This window comes from Mobula hypostoma, chromosome 14 (assembly GCF_963921235.1).
Source record: "Mobula hypostoma chromosome 14, sMobHyp1.1, whole genome shotgun sequence".
Lineage (NCBI taxonomy): Eukaryota > Metazoa > Chordata > Chondrichthyes > Myliobatiformes > Myliobatidae > Mobula > Mobula hypostoma.
In genome coordinates, this window is record NC_086110.1 from 62,044,674 (window position 1) to 62,067,385 (window position 22,712).

The window sequence follows — 22,712 nt, forward strand, 5'->3', positions numbered from 1 at the left end:
TATTTTTTATTTTTTCCCTTTTTTTCCTCTCCCTCTGTCCCTCTCACTATAACTCCTTGCCTGATCTCCATCTTCCTCTGGGCTCCCCTCCCCCTTTCTTTCTCCCTAGGCCTCCTGTCCCATGATCCTCACCCTTCACCAGCCTTGTATCCCTTTTGCCAATCACCTGTCCAGCTCTTGGCTCCATCCCTCCCTCTCCTGTCTTCTCCTATCATTTTGGATCTCCCCCTCCCCCTCCCACTTTCAAATCTCTTACTATCTCTTCCTTCAGTTAGTCCTGAGGAAGGGTCTCGGCCCAAAACGTTGACAGTACCTCTTCCAATAGATGCTGCCTGGCCTGCTGTGTTCCACTGGCATTGTGTGTGTGTTGGTAGTACAATTCTCTTTTATTTTATGATTCGAGTATTTTCTCCCCTGAGAAAACAAAGATAAAGTCACGAAGTGTAAATTTATGTTTTGGAGAACCCAAATATAAAAATTGATTTTTACTTTTCTTACTCACTAGGACTAACATAGCTAACACTATTTCCCATATAAATTATCTCGTGTATTTTTTTTTCCAATTGAGGAGGAGGGAAAGACTAGAACCAAGAAACATTAATGCTAGTAGCTGCCCAGCGTGAAACTTCAATAATTTGTACTCAACAACCATTCCTTCACTGAAATAAAAAATGAATGTTGTTAAATTACCTGCCACTTAACAAGATGACATTTGTTGTTCCAGTCCTCAGCAAACCCAAATACCCTCCACCTCAATAGTGAAGATTTTCATATTTGCCAAGAAACATCTCAAGGCTGTAAATTCTCTTATTGAAATTTGCATATATTTTGGCACAAAATCTGCCTAGCAGAAAAAACCAGGACATCAGTAAAAATTCATATCAGAGAATCCAGTTAAGAGTAAATTTAGAATTTTAGCTTAGTCATAGAATCATAGAAACAGGCCCAATCTAGTCCATGCCAAAATCCATTTAAACTGCCTATTCCCAATGACCTGCACTGGCTCCATAGCCCTCCATATCCCTACTATCCATGTACCTATCCAAACTGCTGTTGAACATTGAAATTGAGCTTGCATGGACCACTTGTGCTGGTAGCTCATTCCACACTCACACAACCCTCTGAGTGAAGAAGTTTCCCCTCATGTTCCCCTTAAACTTCTCACCTTTCACCCTTAACCCATCACCTCTAGTTCTAGTCTCACCCCACCTCAGAAGGAAAAAGCCTGTTTGCATTTACCCTATCTATAACCCTCATAATTTTGTATATCTCTATCAAATCTCCTCTCAATCTTCCATGTTCTAAAGAATATAGTCCTAACCTATTCAATTTTTCCCTATAACTCAGGTTCTCCAGGCCCACAATATACTTGTAGATTTTCTCTGTACTCTTTCAATTTTATTTACATCTTTCCTGCAGGTAGGTGACCAAAACTGCACACAATACTCCCAATTAGGCCTCACCAACGTCTTATAAAACTTCACCAAAACATCCCATCATCTGTAACCAATACAGTGACTTATGAAGTCCAATGTGCCAAAAGCTTTCTTTCCAACCCTATCTACCTGTGTTGCCACTGTCAAAGAATTATGTACCTGTATTCCCAGATCTCTTTGTTCTACTACACTCCTCAGTGCCCTTCTATTCACTGTGTAAGACCTACCCTGGCTGGTCATACTGAAGAGCAAAACCTCACACTTGTCTGCATTAAATTCCATCTACTATTTTTCAGCCCATTTTTCCAATTGATGCAGATCCCTCTGCAAGCCACGATAGCCTTCCTCACTGCTCACTACACCCCCAATCTTGGTATCATCCACAAATTTGCTGATCCGGTTAACCACATAATCATCCATGATCATTGATATAGGTGATAAACAACAAAGGACCCAGCACCAATCCCTGTGGCACACCACAAGTCAGAGATGCAGCCCTCTACTACCACTCTCTGGCTTGTTCCACAAAGCCAATATGTAAACCAATTTACTATCTCATGCAGAATGCTGAGCCACTGAACCTTCTCAAACAGTCTCCCACGCCGGACCTTGTCAACTGCCTTAGTCCACGTAGAAAACATCCACTACCTTGCCTTTATCCACTTTTCTGGTAATTTCTTTGAAAAAGTTTATAAAATTGATTAACCGTGACTATCACGCATGAAGTTATGCTGACTATCCTTAATCAGTTCATGTCTATCTAAGTTCTGATATACAGTATCTGGTCCCTAAGGATACCTTCCAATTGCTTTCCCACAAATGATGTCAGACTCGTTTAGAGCCTTTTTTTTAAACTGTGGGAGAACTTTGGCTTTCCTCCAATCCTCCGGTACCTCTCCTATTGCTAAGGATGTTTTAAATATCTCTGCTAAGGCCCTGGCAATTTCTGCATTCGCACTTGTAGGGTTTGAGGGAACACCTTGTCAGGCCCTGGGGATTTATCCACCCTGATTTGCTTCAGGACAGCAAACACCTCCTCCTCTGCAATCTGTACAGAGTCTATGAAGTCAATGGCACTTTGCTTTACTTCTATAGACTCCTTGTCTCTCTCCCAAGTAAATACAGATGCAAAGAATGCATTTAAGATCATGTGTTTGTATAAACACGTCTTTGCTTACATGGGATATAAACAGCATGGAGTCTAGTGTCTACCTAGCAAAAACAAAACTTGAGTGGGCAATATGGAGAAATAGAGGGGTGAAGGGGTGCTCTTTTGTTTTAAGTCCATAAGAGGGTGACTAAACAGTTAACCCACTACCTCAGGTGTTTCCAACCTTAATCATGCCACGGACCATGACTAATAACCCCAGGAGACCACAGGATGGGAACCACTGCACTACCTCCAACCACTGCTAAGTGCCAGATCTTCGTTTCCTCAAATTTTGAAGTGTTGGGGGCTGTTTGTGTAATTTTTCACTGATTCTACTGTAATATTGTTAAACTGTGAATGCCTGCAAGAATATGAATCTCATGGCAGAGTAAGGTGACATATATGCACTGATATAAATTTACTTTGACCTTTGACACCAGAATTAGGGAAACTGCTTTTTCTCTACCGTGTTTCATTCTTGAGTACTGTAGTTAGTTATAAGGAAAGGGTGCAGAGACTAGAACTTTATTCCCTGGAATGTAGGAGATTAGAAACCATAGAAAAACTACAGCACAGAAACAGGCCTTTTGGCCCTTCTAGGCTGTGCCAAACCATTTTCTGTGAAGTCCCACTGACCTGCACACGGACCATATCCCTCCATACACCTCCCATCCATATATCTGTCCAATTTATTCTTAAATGTTAAAAAAGAACCCACATTTACCACCTCGTCTGGCAGCTCATTCCACATTCCCATCATTCTCTGTGTGAAGAAGCCCCCCCCCCAATGTTCCCTTTAAACTTTTCCCCCTTCACCCTTAACCCATGTCCTCTCGTTTTTTTCTCCCCTTGCCTCAGTGGAAAAAGCCTGCTTGCATTCACTCTATCTATGCCCATCATAATTTTATATACCTCTATCAAATCTCCCCTCATTCTTCTATGCTCCAGGGAATAAAATCCTAACCTATTCAACCTTTCTCTGTAACTGAGTTTCTCAAGTCCCGGCAACATCCTTGTAACCTTCTCTGCACTCTTTCAACCTTATTAATATCCTTCCTGTAAATTGGTGGCCAAAACTGAACACAATACTCCAGATTCGGCCTCTCCAATGGCTTGTACAACCTCACCATAACATTCCAGCTCTTATACTCAATACTTTGATTAATAAAGGCCAATGTACCAAAAGCTCTCTTTATGACCCTATCTACCTGTGACGCCACTTTTAGGGAATTTTGTATCTGTATTCCCAGATCCCTCTGTTCCACTGCACTCCTCAGTGCCTTACCATTTACCCTGTATGTTCTGCCTTGGTTTGTCCTTCCAAAGTGCAATACCTCATACTTGTCTGCATTAAACCAACTGTCATTTTTCAGCCCATTTTTCCAGCTGGTCCAAGTCCCTCTGCAGGCTTTGAAAACCTTCCTCACTGTCCACTACACCTCCAACCTTCGTATCATCAGCAAATTTGCTGATCCAATTTACCACATTATCATCCAGATCATTGATATAGATGACAAATAACAATGGACCCAGCACTGATCCCTGTGGCACACCACTAGTCACAGGCCTCCACTCTGAGAAGCAATCCTCTACTACCACTCTTCAGCTTCTTCCATTGAGCCAATGTCTAATCCAATTTACCACCTCTCCATGTATACCTAGCGACTGAATCTTCCTAACTAACCTCCCATGCAGGACCTTGTCAAAGGCCTTACTGAAGTCCATGTAGACAACATCCACTGCCTTCCCTTCATCCACTTTCCTGGTAACCTCCTCGAAAAACTCCAATGGATTCCTCAAACATGACCTACCATGCACAAAGCCATGTTGACTCTTCCTAATAAGTCCCTGTTTATCCAAATGCTTGTAGATTCTGTCTCTTAGTACTCCCTCCAATAACTTACCCACTACCAACATCAAATTTACCGGCTTATAATTTCCCAGATTACTTTTCGATCTTTTTTTAAACAACGGAACAACATGAGCCATTCTCCAATCCTCCGGCACCTCACCCGTAGACACCGACATTTTAAGTATATCTGCCAAGGCCCCTGCAATTTCAACACTAGTCTCCTTCAAGGTCGGAGGGAATACACTGTCAGGTCCTGGGGATTTATCCACTTTAATTTGCCTCAAGATAGCAAGCACCTCCTCCTTTTCAATCTGTACAGTTTCCATGATCTCACTACTTGTTTCCCTTAATTCCATAGACCTCATGCCAGTTTCCTTAGTAAATACAAAGGCAAAAAACCCATTTAAGATCTCCCCCATTTCTTTTGGTTCCACACATAGCCAACCACTCTGATCTTCAAGAGGACCAATTTTATCACTTACAATTCTTTTACTCTTAATATACCTGTAAAAGCTCTTTGGATTTTCCTTCACTTTGACTGCCAAGGCAACCTGATGTCTTCTTTTCGCCCTCCTGATTTCCTTCTTAAGAATTTTCTTGCACTTTTTATACTCCTCAAGCACCTTATTTACTCCGTTTCCTATACATGTCATACAACTCTCTCTTCTTCCTTATCAGAGTTGCAGTATCCCTTGAGAACCAAGGTTCCTTATTCCTATTCACTTTGCCTTTAATCCTGACAGGAACGTACAAGCTCTGCACTCTCAAAATTTCTCCTTTGAAGGCTTCCCACTTACCGATCACATCCTTGCCAGAGAACAACCTGTCCCAATCCATGCTTTTTAGATCCTTTCTCATTTCTTCAAATTTGGCCGCCTTCTAGTTTAGAACCTCAACCCTAGGACCAGATCTATCTTTATCCATGATCAAATTGAAACTAATGGTGTTATGATCACTGGAACCAAAGTGTTCCCCTACACATACTTCCGCCACTTGTCCTAATTCGTTTCCTAATAGGAGATCTAATATTGCATCCTCTCTAGTTGAGGGAGGACGATAAACGTAAATGAAAACATGAGGGGCATAGGAAGGGTGAAAGCACAGTCTTTTTCCCAGGAAAGCAATACTAAAATATACCCAAAGAAAAATGGGTATATGTTTAAGATCAGAGGCCAGAGGCTTAAAAGGGACATCAGGGGCAGCTTCTTCATGCAAAGGGTGGTGTGTATTTGGAATGAGATAGTTAAGACAGGCCCATTAGCAACATTTAAAATCCATCTAGGTAAGTACATGGATAAGAAAGGTTTAGATGGCTATGGGCTAAATGCAGACCAGATGAGACTAGCTTGCAGTCTGCATGGACAAATTGGGCTGAACTACTAACTTTTTTTAAACACTGTGTGACTATGAGATCTCCGGTTTAATCTAGAACTGCAAAACTCTAAAAACAATTTACAGCTTAATTGTTGAATCATAACTATGAACATATATTAATAACCAAAGATTACTTCATTGAAGTAAGGCTACTGTGATTTTGATTTGGTATGATGCAGTATACCACAGTTGGAAAGGGTAGGAAAAAGGCCAAGAGGTGGAATACAGTTGGGTATGTGGAATAATATAAATGGGGTAGAATTGGAATGTCTAAAAAGACAAACTAAATACAAGATTCTATAGATGACTAATGATAAGGGAACAACGGGGGACAGAGGAAAAGGTGTTCACCTTCACAACAGACTAGACTGGAAAACCAGCACCAAGGCTATTTACAAGAAGGAGATGAGCAGACTATTTTCTAAGGAAGATGAGGTCCTCCAATGTGTACAGCAGGATGTTGGAGATTTTTTACCAGTCTGTTGTAGCGAGTGCCCTCTTCTTTCAAAAAGGATCCATCCATCCTTGGCTACAACCTGGAGTCTATTGAGTTAGTGGTGGAGAGTGTGTCACTAAACAAACTGTTATCCATTATGGATAATCTGGCACATCCTTTCCATGACCTACTGAATATGCAGCGGAGCACCCTTTCAAACAGACTCAATCAGCTCTGCTGTCACAGGGATCATTATAGAGAATCTTTCCTCCTAAATGCAATAAACATATGAGACAGGAGAATACACACCATAGTACAATTGTCTCTGTTTTATTATTTCGTACATTTTTATTGCAAATTATTGCACATTGGTCAATTATTATTGTGCATGTTATCATTCTGTACTTTATTATTAGTTAAGTCTGCACACTGCTAAAGTGTGCTTTTAAATGTTGCTGCTATAATGAAAGAATTTCCCACTCGAGATCAATAAAGTACTTATTAATATTATATATTAAATTTTGTAGACTGCAGAACAGCCCACAGGTACAACACAAGTCAAAAATTAAATAAAGACAAAAAGAAACTGAAAACATCAAGGAATGTTAAATTAGCAAAATATTTCACAAACACATAAATAATAAAGTAAGAACAAATTGGTTGCAACAGGGAGATGCAGAAATACTAAGTCATTATTTTACATTAGTATTCGCCAGGGAGATGGAGAAGGTGGACATGGCATTTGATGATGAGAATAAGTGGATTTAAACTACAAAGGGGGATTCCATTTAATAAACCAATCATACTCAGAGGATAAAACCTTTGTGGATAGATGGTTTTATGATGTAATCATTAAAAAAATCCTAAAAGAATTTAAGGAAATAGGAAATGGCTACACATATTTTATAGTTAATTATCCAAGGGTTGATAACATATAGGAAGAACAGGAAGGCGATTGTGAGATTAGTAACGTGTCATGACAACAAACTTTCCCTAAATGTCAGTAAAAGAACTTTCATTGACTTCAGTGCACTTGCCCCTGTCTATACCAATGATGTTGAGGTTAAGATGGTTGAGAGCTTCAGGTTCCAAGGAGTGTACATCACCAATACCTTGTCCTAGTCCAACCACGTAGATGTCATGGCCAGGAGAGCTCACAAACTCCTTTACTTCCTCAGAAGGCTAAAGAATTTTGGAATGGCTCATCAATCCTTACTAATTTTTATTGAACCACCAGAGAAAGCATACTGTCTGGGTGCCTAGCATCTTGGTATGGCAACTGCTCTGTACCTGACAAGAAGAAACTTGGGAGTTGTCTCTACGACACAGTACATCACAGAAACCAGGTTCCTCTCCATACTGCCTGTCTATGCTTCTTGCTGCCTCAGTAAAGCAGCCAGCATAATCAAGATTCTACACCTTCTGGAAATTCATCTCCTCTCCTCCTTTAGGTAGCAGATAATAAAAAAAACTTGAACACTCATTTTATCAGGCTCACAGACAGCTTCTAATCCACTGTTATATGACATTAAATTGTTCCTTAGTATGATGAGATGGACTCTTCACCTCTGTGTAAATCTGTATGAATAGTATTCAAGACAAGCTTTTCATTGTACCTCAGTACATATGCCAATAATATACCAACTACTATCCGACATAATAACTATATATGAGAGGTAGAACCATGCCCTGGAAATTATAGATTCATCAGCTTAACATGGGTGGGAGGAAGATATTGGAAACCCGACTACAGAATAAAAAATTTGGACACAAATAACATAATAATCAATTGTTAGCATGAATTTCAAAGGAAATGTTCCTTTGAGTGGGCACATGGAATTTAACTCTGGTAGGAGCCAAAGTAATACATGTTGGGAAATTAGTCCAGGCCAGACATACATAGTGAATGAGAAGGTTTTTGAAGACTGTTGTCCAATGGAGAATAAAAATAGCAAAGCAGTAGAGAGGTGGTGATAAAGGTGAAACATATTTGCCTTCACCAACTCCAGTATTGATGGAATGGCACAGTGCAGTTGTACTATTTGTTAATTAGACCACTTTTGGAATATTATGTACAGCTTTGATTGCTATGCTATTGGAAGATGTGATCCAATGATGTGGGTGTAGAAAAGATGCAGCAGGAGGTGCCCTGTACTGGAGGGTTTGATTTATAAGGCTATTAGCTAGGCTAGGATTATTTTCCTTGGAGCAAAGAAGGCAGAGGGGCAGGAGAGTCTAGCTAAAGGGCATGTGATTAAGATGAGACTACAAAGATTTAAAGTGGACCTGAGGAACAATTATTTTCATATAGAGCCTTGTGGATGCATAGCAGCAGCTGCCAGAGGAAGTGGTAGAGGTATATGCATTTGGAATGTTTGAAACATTTTGGACAGGTATATGGATAGGAAAGGTTTAGCAAGAGAAGGACCAAATGCTGTCAAATGGGATGAGATCAGGTTGGTATCTTGATTGTGCTAAGTGCTGTATAACTTTATAAGAAACTTAACGACCCTGTTCAGAGAATACAGAGACAGGGTAGAAGTAATAGGATGGATTACTATCTGACTTTATTACAGGCAGCCAGTGTAGCTACTACAGTGGAAAAAGGTGCACAAAGTTTCACAATGTTTGCAATTCACAATGATAATTTAGACTTTAGTCAACACAGGAAAAAGGCAACAGATTACAAGACTGCATTAATAAACTTAATGTGCAAGTGAGGATGGTGAGGATGAATACATGGTAGTCACAACTTAGGAACAGTTAGGGACTTTGTTGATTATTTGCAAATTACAAGCCTAGAAGGGATAGAAGAATAAGGGCATCATGCCATACCATACAGAAAGACCATTCACTCAAAGCTGTATTACTGGTAATTTACAGGGAATGATGAGAGTAAATCAAGCATAAGGATTTATTTCTGGAAGAACAGGATTTTAAAATAGGGAACTTACACTAGACCTTTCTTCAATTGTGGTTAGGAATAACTGGGCACAGTGTTGTCTCTAATGAAAAGGAAATAGAAGCAGTGTAGAAAAGATTTACAGGAATTATACTAAAAATGCAACCAGGTACATATCGGGGGGGGGGGGGTGGAATCAACCATTTGTAACATTTTTCTTCCTCAGAAGGTAGGTATATGACCTAATAAAGAATCGATAGAGTTTTGGTAGAATCACTACAGAGAACATTTCCAATAAATCAAAAGGGAATTTAGAAGAAATTTTAGTCAAAGCTGCACGAGACCAGTGGAACTTGCTAACACGAGCAATAGTGAAGCAAGCAGCCTTAAGAGAAGGTTGAACAAGCATAATAAAATTAGAAGTTAGAGGGTTATGCAGATAGATTTAAATAGAGTTAGGATCATAGAACACTACAGCACAGAAACCAGACCTTCGGCCCATCTAATCCATACCAAAGGATTGAGAAAACTCATTAATGAGGAAAGATGGGAAGGCTGCAGATGGAGCATAACGATCTTCTGATTAGACTGAATGGTTTGCTTCTGTGTTAAACCTATAATACAAATAATGAAAGAGACAAAAGTGAGGACAGGCTACATGGCATTACTGTTTATTGTTTTAAGTTTTTTTTAAACAAAAAATCATTAATTCAGAACTTCTGATTCATAACCTCTGTTTACAAATTCACTTTTCACTATTAAATTATTAAAGTGTTAGTCTAACAGCTGAATGTTATCCTTGATGTCTTTTAGATATCCATTCTGAATTTATTCACTTGGATTCTGGATGACGATTAGAAGGTATTCCTTATCTGCAATGGAAACAGAAAATTCAAACCTTAAGGGATTAGAAAAATAAAATCTTTTGTTTATTCAGCTATTCAACTTACTGCAATATTTTCTTTATTTTAAAACCCTGAACTCAAAAAAACCAAAACTCCATTGCATCAGATTACATGAGACAAACTATAGTTTTTCTTTAAATTTGTACATGGTGTTTGAGAACCCTTTTATTTTCAAAAATATACTGGATATTTATGACAAACTATATCAGGCAGACATTTAAAATTAATCAAGACTCAAAAACAGATTGTAACCTTAAATATCTGGTGATCATTTTTCTTTATCCTCTGAATCTATGTGAGTGACATTATGTACAGGTGTTCCCCGCTTTTCGAACGTTGGCTTTACGAAACCTCACTGTTATGAAAGACCTACATTAGTACCCTGTTTTCGCTTTCAGAAGGTGTTTTCACTGTTACGAAAAAAAAGCAGCGTGCGATAAAAAATTCAGCGCGCGATAAAAGGCAGCGCACGCCCCGAGCAGCCATTTGCAAGATGAGTTCGAAAGTGTCGGAAAAGCCTAAAAGAGCTCGTAAGGGTGCTACACTTAGCGTAAAACTAGACATAATTAAGCATTTCGATCGTGGTGAACGTAGTAAGGACAAAGTGAGTTTGGCTTGTGGAAGCTGACGAACACGATGTTGAAAAGATTTTGGCATCCCATGACCAAGAACTGATAGATGAAGAGCTGATGCAATTGGAAGAGGAAAGGATAACAATCGAAACCGAATGCAGTAGTGAAATGAATGTGAAGCAACTGCGTGAGATTTTTGCTGCAATGATAAGTACAACTTTAATTTTGAAAGGGTACGTAGGTTTAGGAAATATTTGCAGCATGGTTTGAGTCCTTACAAAGAACTGTGTGATAGAAAAATGCGTGAGGCTCAGCAGTCGAGCAAGCCTTCTACATCAGCCACAGCAGACGACGAACCTCGATCTTTGACATCGAGGCGGGCAGTCATAGGAGAAGTTGAGCTGCCTGCTCTAATGGAAATAGACAACAAGATGACACCCCAGTGTTCCACCACCCAGGCCGCAGACAGATACCGTACCGATTCACGGAGAATGCAGCAGTAGCCGGGAGGCACACAGCACATCTTTAAGAAAAAAGCCGAAATAAACATGCTAATTAATTAGGTGCCGCCCCACACTTAAATGTCGGCCCAGATCAAAGGCGACGCAATCGGCAATGACCTGGGCCGACAATTACGTGCCGGGCAGCACCTAATTAATTAGCATGTTTATTTGGGCTTTTTTCTTAATGACGTGCTGGATGCTCCCGGCTACCGCTGGACCCCTGCATGCTTCATGGTTCGGCATCTGTCGGAGGCCTGGAGGGTGGGGCCACCACACCAGTCAACCTGCACCGACTCAGTCTAACACACCATTATCAGTGTGCTCAGTGCTGTCCCGATTCCGGTAAGTGATACTACACTGTACGTACATTATTTCTACTTTGTATCGGCTGTGTATTTTTATGTGTTATTTGGTATGATTTGGCAGCTTCATAGCTTAAAGGTTACTGGACAGCGCTTGCACCGGGTTTTTGCCAACAGTGCTTCCGTGAGATTTTCTGCCAACAACGCTTGCGTGTGATTTTCGCTACGGAGAACAGTTCAGTAATGATTGTGGAAAACTATTTCTACTTTGTATAGGCTGTGTATTTATCATATCATATTCCTGTTTTTACTATGTGTTACTGTTATTTTAGGTTTTATGTGTTATTTGGTATGATTTGGTAGGTTATTTTTGGGTCTGCGAACGGTCACAAAATTTTCCCATATAAATAAATGGTAATTGCTTCTTCGCTTTACGACATTTCGGCTTACAAACCGTTTCATAGGAACGCTCTACCTTCGGATGGCGGGGGGAAACCTGTATTATTATATGCTTCCATAATGGATGACAGAAAAAAGAAACCAGCTTAGGAAGTACAGATTTATCATATATTATTTGTGAGACTCTTGAACCTAAATTATGGAACTCATTGCCCATCTTCCCTTGTTAGATAACTCCTTGTAGATGAAGGCAACTCGCTTCTAGTTGAGTTTTATTCATTCTAAGCTGGCTGATGAAACCAATGTGGAATTCACAGACTGTCATAACTGGGAAAGGAGATGGATCTTGATCAGAGAGTACATACTTCCTCTATCATTTGCGCTCGGTTACCATTTTCTCCTGGTGAATGGGTCATGATTCTTAATATGATCCTTAAGGTTCCTTTTCCATTTTGAGTGGTCAGAGGACAGGGATGAACACAAATCAGTGGAAATGTTACTTCTTCCAAGACAGCTTTGAGCATATATTGGGTACTTGAATTGTTTTTTCCTACCTGCTGATAGTTTGTCATGATTGTTCATAAATTAACCACAGTGATGTTGGGCTCAAAATGTGGTCAACCCATCAGTCAGCCATCACTGCAGTTCTGATGAAAGGTTGCATCTCGAAACATCGAGTTTATTTCCCTCCCTAGATGCTGCCTGGCCAGTGAGTTCCTCCAGCATTTTGTGTGTGTTGCTCAAGATTTCCAACACACTTACCCACACTCAATAGCGAGGTGTGACATGGCAGCAGGCCAGCAGATACTGACATTATCTCACTTATCTCACCAGTAAATTTGGAGTTTTGCAAAATTGCCTCTACAATGCTGCGAGTTGTCTGTTGTGATCAGTCCATGATCCAGAAGCAATAAAGATTAGACAAGTTTGAAATCTGATCTTCAAACACTTTATCTCAGATGGCCAAATACTACGCTGACATATGACGGAATGGTGAATTTCATCAATGTCTGCCTTTGTTGAGAATCAGTTCCAGAGTATGGCAAGTGGCCCACATTTTCCAGGGTCTCATTCTTGATTTTTATTCACAGACAGTGGTGTAATGCAAGGGAAGTAAGCTAGCAAAGGCTCATTACCTCAAGATGACAACTTAAAAGTTATTGAACCCACTACCCAACTCTTCTTGTTAGATAGCACCTCAAAACTAATGCTTCTGAAAGTGTATGTATGCAGTGCCTATAAAAAGTATTCAACCCTCCCAGAAGTTTTCATGTTTTATTGTTTTACAACATTGAATCACAGTGGATACAATTTTTTTTTAAACTGATCAACAGAAAAGGCTCTTTCATATGAAAGTGAAAACAGATCTCCACAAAGTAATCTAAATTAATTACATAGAAACATAGAAAATAGGTGCAGGAGTAGGCCATTCGGCCCTTCGAGCCTGCACCGCCATTCAGTATGATCATGGCTGATCATCCAAATCAGAACCCTGTACCTGCCTTCCCTCCATACCCCCTGATCCCTTTAGCCACAAGGGCCATATCTAACTCCCTCTTAAATATAGCCAATGAACTGGCCTCAACTGTTTCCTGTGGCAGAGAATTCCACGGATTCACCACTCTCTGTGTGAAGAAGTTTTTCCTAATCTCGGTCCTAAAAGGCTTCCCCTTTATCCTCAAACTGTGACCCCTCATTCTGGACTTCCCCAACATCGGGAACAATCTTCCTGCATCTAGCCTGTCCAATCCCTTTAGGATTTTATACATTTCAATCAGATCCCCCCTCAATCTTCTAAATTCCAACGAGTATAAGCCTAGTTCATCCAGTCTTTCATCATATGAAAGTCCTGCCATCCCAGGAATCAATCTGGTGAACCTTCTTTGTACTCCCTCTATGGCAAGGATGTCTTTCCTCAGATTAAGGGACCAAAACTGCACACAATACTCCAGGTGTGGTCTCACCAAGGCCTTGTACTACTGCAGTAGTACCTTCCTGCTCCTGTACTCGAATCCTCTTGCTATAAATGCCAGCATACCATTCGCCTTTTTCACCGCTTGCTGTACCTGCATGCCCACTTTCAATGACTGGTGTATAATGACACCCAGGTTTCGTTGCACCTCCCCTTTTCCTAATCGGCCACCATTCAGATAATAATCTGTTTTCCTGTTTTTGCTACCAAAGTGGATAACTTCACATTTATCCACATTAAATTGCATCTGCCATGAATTTGCCCACTCACCTACCTACCCAAGTCACCCTGCACCCTCTTAGCATCCTCCTCACAGCTAACACTGCCGCCCAGTTTCGTGTCATCTGCAAACTTGGAGATGCTGCATTTAATTCCCACATCCAAGTCATTAATATATATTGTAAACAACTGGGGTCCCAGCACTGAGCCTTGCGGTACCCCACTAGTCACTGCCTGCCATTCTGAAAAGGTCCCGTTTATTCCCACTCTTTGCTTCCTGTCTGCCAAATTACAAATATAAAGCACAAAATAATCGTTGGCATAAGTATTCACCCCCTTCAACTCAGTATTTAGCAGATGCACCTTTGGCAGCAATTACTTGAGTGACTTGAGTGTGCAGATAGGTCACCATCAGCTTTGCACATCTGGACCTGCAATTGTTTCCTATTCTTCTTTACAAAACTGCTCAAGCTCTGTCAGATTGCATGGGGATTATGAGAGAACAGCTCTTTTCACATCCAGCCACAAATTCTCCATTGGATTGAGGTTAGGACACTGACTTGGCCACTCTAGGACATAACTTTGCTGTTTAAAAGCAATTTCTGTGTAGCCTTGGGGCTACTGTCTTGCTGGAAAACAAATCTTCACCCAAGTTGCAGTTCTCTTGCAGACTGCATCAGGTTTTCCTCCAGGATTTCTCTGCATGTTGCTGCATTCATTTTACCTTCTACATTCACAACCCTTCCAGGGCTGCTGCAGTGAAGCATCCCCACAGCAAAATGCAGCCACCACTATGCTTCACGTTAGAGATGGTGTGTTTCTGATGATGTGCGATATTTGGCTTAAGCCAAACAAAGCTTTTAGTCTGATGGCCAAAAAAATCAATTTTGGTTTAATCAGATCATAGAACCTTCTTCCAGCTGACTTCAGAGTCTCCCATAAACTCTAGCCGAGATTTCATGAGTTCTCCCCGCGCCCCCCCCCCCCCAAACAGTGGCTTTTCCTTTGCCACTCTCCCATAAAGCTGTGACTGGTGAAGTACCCGGGCAACAGTTGTTGTATGTGCAGCCTCTCCCATCTCAACCACTGAAGCTTGTAACTTTGCCAGAGGTCTCTTGGTGGCTTCTCTCACTAGCTCCCTTCTTGCATGGTCACTCAGTTTTGAAAACGGCCTGCTCTCAGCAGATATACAGCTGTGCCATATTGTGTGATGATTGACTTAACTGCGGTCCAAGGGATATTCAGTGACTTGGAAATATTCTTGTATCCATCTCCTGACTTGCGCTTGTGACTTGGAAATATTCTTGTATCCATCTCCTGACTTGCGCTTTTCAATATCCTTTTAGTGGAGTTGCTTTTTGTTTTCTTGTGTCTTTATGGTGTCATTTTTGCCAGGATACTCTCTCACCAGCAGTTGGACTTTCCAGATACAGGTGTATTTTTAATACAATCAATTGAAACACCTTGACTGCACACAGGTGATCTCCATTTGACTAATTATGCAACTTCTAAAACCAATTGGCTGAACCAGTGATGATTTGGTGTGACATATTAAAGGAACTGAATGTTTATGCAATCAATTATTTTGTGTTTTATATCTATAATTAACTTAGATCACTTTGTAGAGATCTATTTCACTTTGACACAAAATAGTCTTTTTCTGTTGATCAGTGTCAAAAAAGCCAAATTAAATCCCCTGTGATTCAATGTTATAAAACAATAAAACATGAGAACTTCCAAGGGAGTGAATACTCCTTATAGGTACCGGTCATGCTTGATCTACTAATTGGAGCTTCTTTAGTAAAGTTGGGTCACATTGGTTATTGGGTGGAGGCAACCACAAGTTGAACAATTTCTCATTTGCCCTGCATACAAGCTGAATTCCAGTGGGATTGCTTGCTGGATATATATGCAACAATGTACTAAGAAACCTTACTAATTCTGAGTTAAAATAAGTAATAATAATATTCATAATGATAAACCAATTCTAATTAAAACTGAGCCGCAGGATCAGAAAGACTATTTATCCTGCTGAAGTGTCTCTGAGACGTCAGACTAGCTTTTACTTGATGGCAAAACCTGCCACCAATAAATTATAAATAAAATTAACCCTGAATAAAATTATCCTCAGTCGATGCAAGAGCTTTTTTTAAAAAAAAAATCTCTTTACTGGAAATTTCTAGCCAACTGAAAGAAAAAAGAAGCCATTTATAACACAGACTGGAATGACCACAATCCCAAAAGCAGATGATAACAGTGTAAATAAATCAAAGTTTCCATTCAAATTGATGAACCTTCAAACTTACTCAGTTTCCAGTAGATTTTTCTACTTTTCTGTTACCAACACAAAGGGTTTACTAACACTTATGAAATTGCAAGAGAAACTGCACAGATCTCTTTCTAATCATTTTGTTCTCCAGAAACCATTTATAAAGTAGAAATATTTTCAACAATTTTAAAACTGGTATTGTAAATTCTTTATTTGACTTGCTAGTTTTACAGGACTCTCTTGTCAGAAAAGAAAGATAGCAAGGCCTTTAACAGATTACTCCTGAAGCACAACCAATTCCCTATGAAGTTACAAAGAACTATTCAACATTTTTTTTATATATATATGTGACTCATCCCTTCACTTATCTGAATCTCTGTTGGGGGAAGTATCTAGGTTTTATTCTATAGAACATAGTAAACAGAATAGGACAGTAACAGGTCCTTTGGCCCATTATGTCTGTGCTGAACAGGATATAAAATTAGGCTAATTACCTCTGTTTGCATTTGGTTTATATCAGTTCATTACCAACCAGACCTGAAGAAGGGTCTCAGCCTGTAGTGTCATGTTTAATTCATTTGCATAGATTCTGCCTAACCTGCTTAATTCCTCCAACATTTTGTGTGTTACTCTGGACTTCCAGCACCTGAAGACTTTCTCGCATTTATAATTCAATAAACTTGTTTCATCAGTTATCTATGGTTTTCGGAAAATAATGGTAATTATATGAAAATTGTACAAGAGACTTAAAATGCCGAGGAAACTTGAGCTTCATTATACTGAGATGTAGTACTGGTCATTGCGGCTCTTGCTATTAATATTAAGTGCAATAACCAGTAAAATTTAAATTATGACAGACCGAAATACAATTGCCTAAGTGAAATCATTCCATTAACACATTAGCAACAGGCTGCTTAAACAAGTATGGCGATCACACTGGATTGCAAAGTTCTTTCATGATAAATAAAGAAAACAGAGTCAACAGTGGTAATTTGATAAATGGCAGGTTAATTTGGAAGCCAAGTACACAATCTTTCCATGCATAATCAAGCCCAGCGACTCATGAGTGCAGTGTTAAAGTAATAAGGAGTTATTAAGGACTTCCTTTTCACCTTAATGAAAATGCTGAAGTTATTCACATAACAAATTATAAAAATAATTATCAAGTATTAGATACAACTTTTCACAGGCTATCCATTTTCATCTGAGTTGTATCATGAGAGAATTTTTAAGCACCTATAAATAACTTCATGATACAGCACAGTGTCAAAGATTTTTATCAGACATATAACAGAAAATACTTGGCATGATTTCATCTATTTTGGTAGGGAAATTCTTCATTTTTTAAAAATATAAATGAAATCTATTTTGTCCTTTTCTTAATGTACATTTGTCATTTATGCTGAAACTGCTCCAATATCTCTTCTAAAATCATTACTGTTGAGAAATTGCTTTTAAAAGCTCTTTTGTATATACTGCATTAGGCATTTCACATGGTTCCAAACCAATCCATATCATATTTTTTCAAATTTATATTTGGAACCTTCATTGTAGAGAATCTGACTGCCAACACGATTTATTACAGCATGCTTGATGAATATTTTTAATTTATTCTGTTATTTGATCATGGAGATAAAAGTTTTATCCGACCTCTAATATTTATCTGTTCTGAACCATGCTGGGATAATGAATATAGTTTCTTGCTCATCACAGGCCGTAAAACTGTTATTATCCACAAAACAGCAATGTTCATGACCCTATCTCAAAGTGCTTTCTTGCTAATCAAGTACTTTTTAAAATGCAGTCACTGATGTAATGTGGAATGTGTAGTAGTAAACAATAGCAAAATGGCTAGTATAAGACTTTACAGTGCCAGTGATCAGGGTTTAATTCCTACTCCTGTAAGGAGTTTATACATTCTCCAAATACACTTAAAGAAGTCACAGAACATTTATGCACATTGGAACTATAGAAATAACTTGTTAGTATTTCTTAAAGCTATTTAAGTGTACATTTTCTCTATTTATATTTGTTTAAATGAATAGTCATAAAATTGGGCTAACGTTCAGCTCTTTTTTCATACGACTCATCCCTTCACTTATCTCAATCTCTGTTTGGAAAAATGTCTAGGTTTTGTTCTATAGAACATAGTAAAGAACAGGACAGCAACAGGTCCTTTGGCCCATTATGTCTGTGCCAAACATAATGTAAAATTAGGTTAATTCCATCTGTCTGCATATGGTTTAGATCTGTTTGTTACTAGCCAGACCTGAAGAAGGGTATCAGCTCATCGAGTTGCATCCAATGACAACATAGCATCCTCACAACTTACTAACCCTTCTTAGCCTTTAGAATGTGGGAACACCCAGAGGAAACCCACATGGTCATGGAGAGAACGTATAAACTCCTTACAGGACCAGGAATTAAATGCTGATCGCTAGCACTGTAAAGCATTATACTAGTGAAAGATCTGAAGGCAAATCCTTTTGAAACTTGCTCATATCCAGGCAATCAGCAAGTTTAGTTAAGGTTGGGGGCATCATCACCTGATCTTAAGTATAAATGAAAGGTAGATTTTTACATTTTTTAGGAATTTAAATTCCTAAATTCAAATTTGAATTCCTAACTGCTAAGGTAATATGTATTGCCTATCCTACTGAGGCTATGAGGAGCCATTTATAAAGTTAGCAGTGTTGTTCCGTTTGATCTAGTCTAGTAGATCAAATTGAGTCGCGTTAGTGAATATTTGGGATTTGGCAATAATCCATTTCCTTTCTGGTGTCAATGAACTAGCTACCATTGAATTCATGCTTTCTAAGTTGTTAGCCCAATTTTATGACTATTAGGTTAAACAAATATAAATAGAGAAAATGTACATTTAAATAGCTTTAAGAAATGCTAACATGTTATTTCCACAGTTCTATTGTGCATATATAGACTTAAATGTTCTTGAACTTCTTTAAGTGCATTCGGTTAAAAAATGGTTTTTTTTTAAAAAAAACCTCCTAACTCTCTACCTCCCCTCACAACTTTCCTAACCCAAAAAGACATACTGTCCTTTAATATTAAAAGCTTGGTAACGCTCCATAAATTACTAGAACCAAATTTAACTTGAGTGCACAATGTTCGAAGGCAATGGATATACAGGATGAATAGTAGAGAACCAGTCCTACACAGACAAAGTAATATTAGCACTTTCCTCAGGTTTTCACTTGGTGCCTTTAAATTGTTCGTGTTGCCAACCATCAAGAAATAAAACTTTGCTGTTAAAAATCACACATTCTTACCTGGTGCAACCATTATCTCATGCTTTTTTGATCGAACTCGTAGGAATGTCAAGTCATTCTGTGGGTCAATATCTCGGACAGTGCTTCTAGCTTTCATGGCAAGTTGATGGAATAGTCCTGCATACTGCACAGTTGTGGAGTTGTCCAAAGTTGTCCTAATTGGGATTCCTGCAAATTGCAATTATAGAAATTTATAAATTTACCTCACTTTACAGTTTTATCTTAAGATTACTTTCCCTTGGTTGTCCAAATGATTGGAAAAATATACATTTTTAAAATTAACATTTTTAGAGTAAATAAAATGTAGCATGGGTATTTGCATTGAATATAAAAAGGGCTTGCATGCAAATTTTGACAAAAATATAGAGCGTTTTCTGGAAATTGTGAATATTATTCATCTTCACTTTCTCATTAAGAATGGTCTGCTTGTTGGTTACCATCAACAAAGCTGTTCCTTTTCCATAAATTAGTTCTGATGAGAAACAAAGCTGATCTCAGCTTCTTTCATTAACTAAGTACTATCGTACTTTCTGCAGTATTAATTCAAATATGGTTATCTTTCAACCACAGCATTAAAATCAAGCACTAAAGCCAATCAAAAGGAAGAAGCTTATGTTCTGGCTTCCCATGAATATGGCAGGTCTGACAAGATTTGCATTTCTTGTACACCATTTGCTGAAAACAAGTCTTCAGATCCAGAAAGCAATTAAAAAAGTGGATAGCATAAAAGAATAACTAAGTGCTAGAAATCTGAAATATAAACATAAACTGTGGAAAGTCAAGTCCGGTAGTATTAATGAAAAAATACACAGAATTTATATTGTAGGCCTGAGACCATTTAGCAGAATTTTTAAATGTAGATAGTACATTAGCTTTCGTTGCGAAAGAATTTCTGCAGCTGTATAGGACCTTGATAAGACTCCAATTAGTTTTATGTGCAGTTTTGTTCTCGCCTCTACTTCCTCAGGAGCCTGCGAAGGTTGGGCATGTCATCAAAAACCTTGGCAAACTTGTATATTTGTGTGGTGGAAAGTGTGCTGACTGGCTACATTACGGCCTAGTATGGGAACACCGATGCCGGCTGGTGGCATAGTGGCATCAGTGCCGGACTTCGGAGCAAAGGCTCTCAAGTTCGAATCCAGCCAGCTCCCTTGTATGCTTTCCATCCGTGCTGGGTTGAGCTAGCAACTTGGCCTCGTAAAAATAAGAAAGTCTGCTAGGCAAAAATGCCGTCACGACAGCATCCCAATGACTCCACTCAGAGTTAAGGGCTTTCTACTATGGGAACACCAATGCCTTTGAGTGGAAAATCCGACAAAAGTTAGTGGATTCATCCCAGTACATCATGGGTAAAAACCCTCCCAACCATTGAGCACATTAACATGAAATGTTGCTACAGAAAAGTAGCATCTATCAAAGATCCTCACCACCCAGGCAATACTCTTTATTGCACTTGCACTACCAACTTCAAGAACAGCTATTACCCCTCAACCATCAAGGTCTTGAACAAAACGGTACAGCTACACTCATTTAAGGACTCTATTATATTGCTATTTCATGCTCATTATTTATTGCTATTTATTTACAGCTGCATTTGCAGTTTGTTTACAGTTCCTGATGCTTATTGTTACTATTCTATAGATTTGCTGAGTATACCTGCAGAAGAAGAATCTCAGGATTTTACGTGATGACATGTATGCACTCCGATAATAAATTCTACTTTGAACTTTGAATGATGTTCCTGTTATGGAGGGATAACAAAAGTCACCAAGACCCACTCCTGCATTAGCAAGATTAATATACAAGGATAGATTAGATTTACACCACTGGAGATTGAAGGATGATGGAAGACCTCATGGAAATCTATAAAATTCCAATAGGACTGGATGGACTCAGAATAGAGAGGGCAACCCCAATGGCTGGAAAGTCCACACCTGGAGTCATAGCATCAAGATTGGAGAAATTTCTTCACTCAGGTGGTGAGCCCTTGGAATTCCCTACTATACATGTGAATAATGGCCAAGTCATAAAATATATTCAAGAAGGACATAGAAATTTTTCTTACTATTCAAAGAATATGGAACAACAGAAGGAATGAAGTGGACAAAGCCATGATATGGTGGGACAGAAAAAAAAAAGCACTAACTCATGGTTGTACATTTTTTCTATATTCAGACAAGTTCAATGGTGGTTCAATGCAGTTTAAATATATGGAAAGCAGAATGATGAGCAAATTAGATACTCTGTACAAAGCAGTTGATGACTGTTGACAGAAAATGATTGTTAGAATTTATCGTAAAAATTCGGCCACTAAAATCAAACAAAAAAAAGTTAGATATGTGCAGCAGGACAACCAGCACTTCACAGGGGAAAGTAAAGCTGTGCTGTCCTTAAGACCATAAGATATAGGAGCAGAATTTGGCCATTTGGCCCATCGGGTGTGCTCCACCATTCAATTATGAATGATCTTTTTTCTCCCCGCTCCTCAGCCCCACTCCCCGGCCTTCTCACTGTAACCTTTGATGCCGCGTCCAATCAAAAACCTATCAAGCTCTGCCTTAAATAAGTACAATGATCTGACCTCCACAGCTGCCTGTGTTAACAAATTCCACACCCTCTGGCTAAAGAAATTTCTCCACAGCTCTGTTTTAAATGGATGCCCCTCTATCCTGAGGCTGTGCCCTCTTGTCTAGACTCCCCCACCATAGGAAACATCCTTTCCACACCTACTATGTCCAGGCCTTTTAACATTCAATGAGATTCCACCCCCCGCCCCATCCTTCAAAATTCCAGCGAGTACAGAGTCCAGCTATCAAATATTCCTCATACGATAACCCTTTCATTCTCAGAGTCATCCATGTGAACCTCCCCTGAACCCTCTCCAACGCCAGCACATCTTTCCTTAGAGGAGAAGCTCAAAACTGTTCAAAACTCAAGGTACGGCCTCACCAGTGCCTTATAAAGCCTCAGCATCACATCCTTGTTCTTGTATTCTAGACCTTTTGAAATTAATGCTAACAGTAAATTTGCCTTCCTCACCACCAACTCAACCTGCAAGTTAACCTTTAGCTTGAAATGCACAAAGAACCCCAAGTCCCTTTGCATCTCAGATTTTTGGATTTTCTCCCCATTTA

The 22,712-nt window shown here is 39.2% G+C and overlaps 1 protein-coding gene across 1 annotated transcript in view; it reads right to left on the minus strand.

The window, feature by feature from the left end:
• Positions 1-6,554: 6,554 nt before the first annotated feature.
• The window catches only part of LOC134356326 (dynein light chain roadblock-type 2), a 66,386-nt gene continuing 50,228 nt past the window's right edge, over positions 6,555-22,712 (minus strand). The window contains exons 3-4 of the mRNA XM_063067208.1: positions 19,579-19,746; positions 6,555-10,022 (exon numbers count right to left, since the gene is read on the minus strand). Coding sequence (XP_062923278.1) covers positions 9,979-10,022; positions 19,579-19,746 — 212 coding nt within the window. The 3' untranslated portion in view covers positions 6,555-9,978. The remainder of the gene's footprint in view (positions 10,023-19,578; positions 19,747-22,712) is intronic.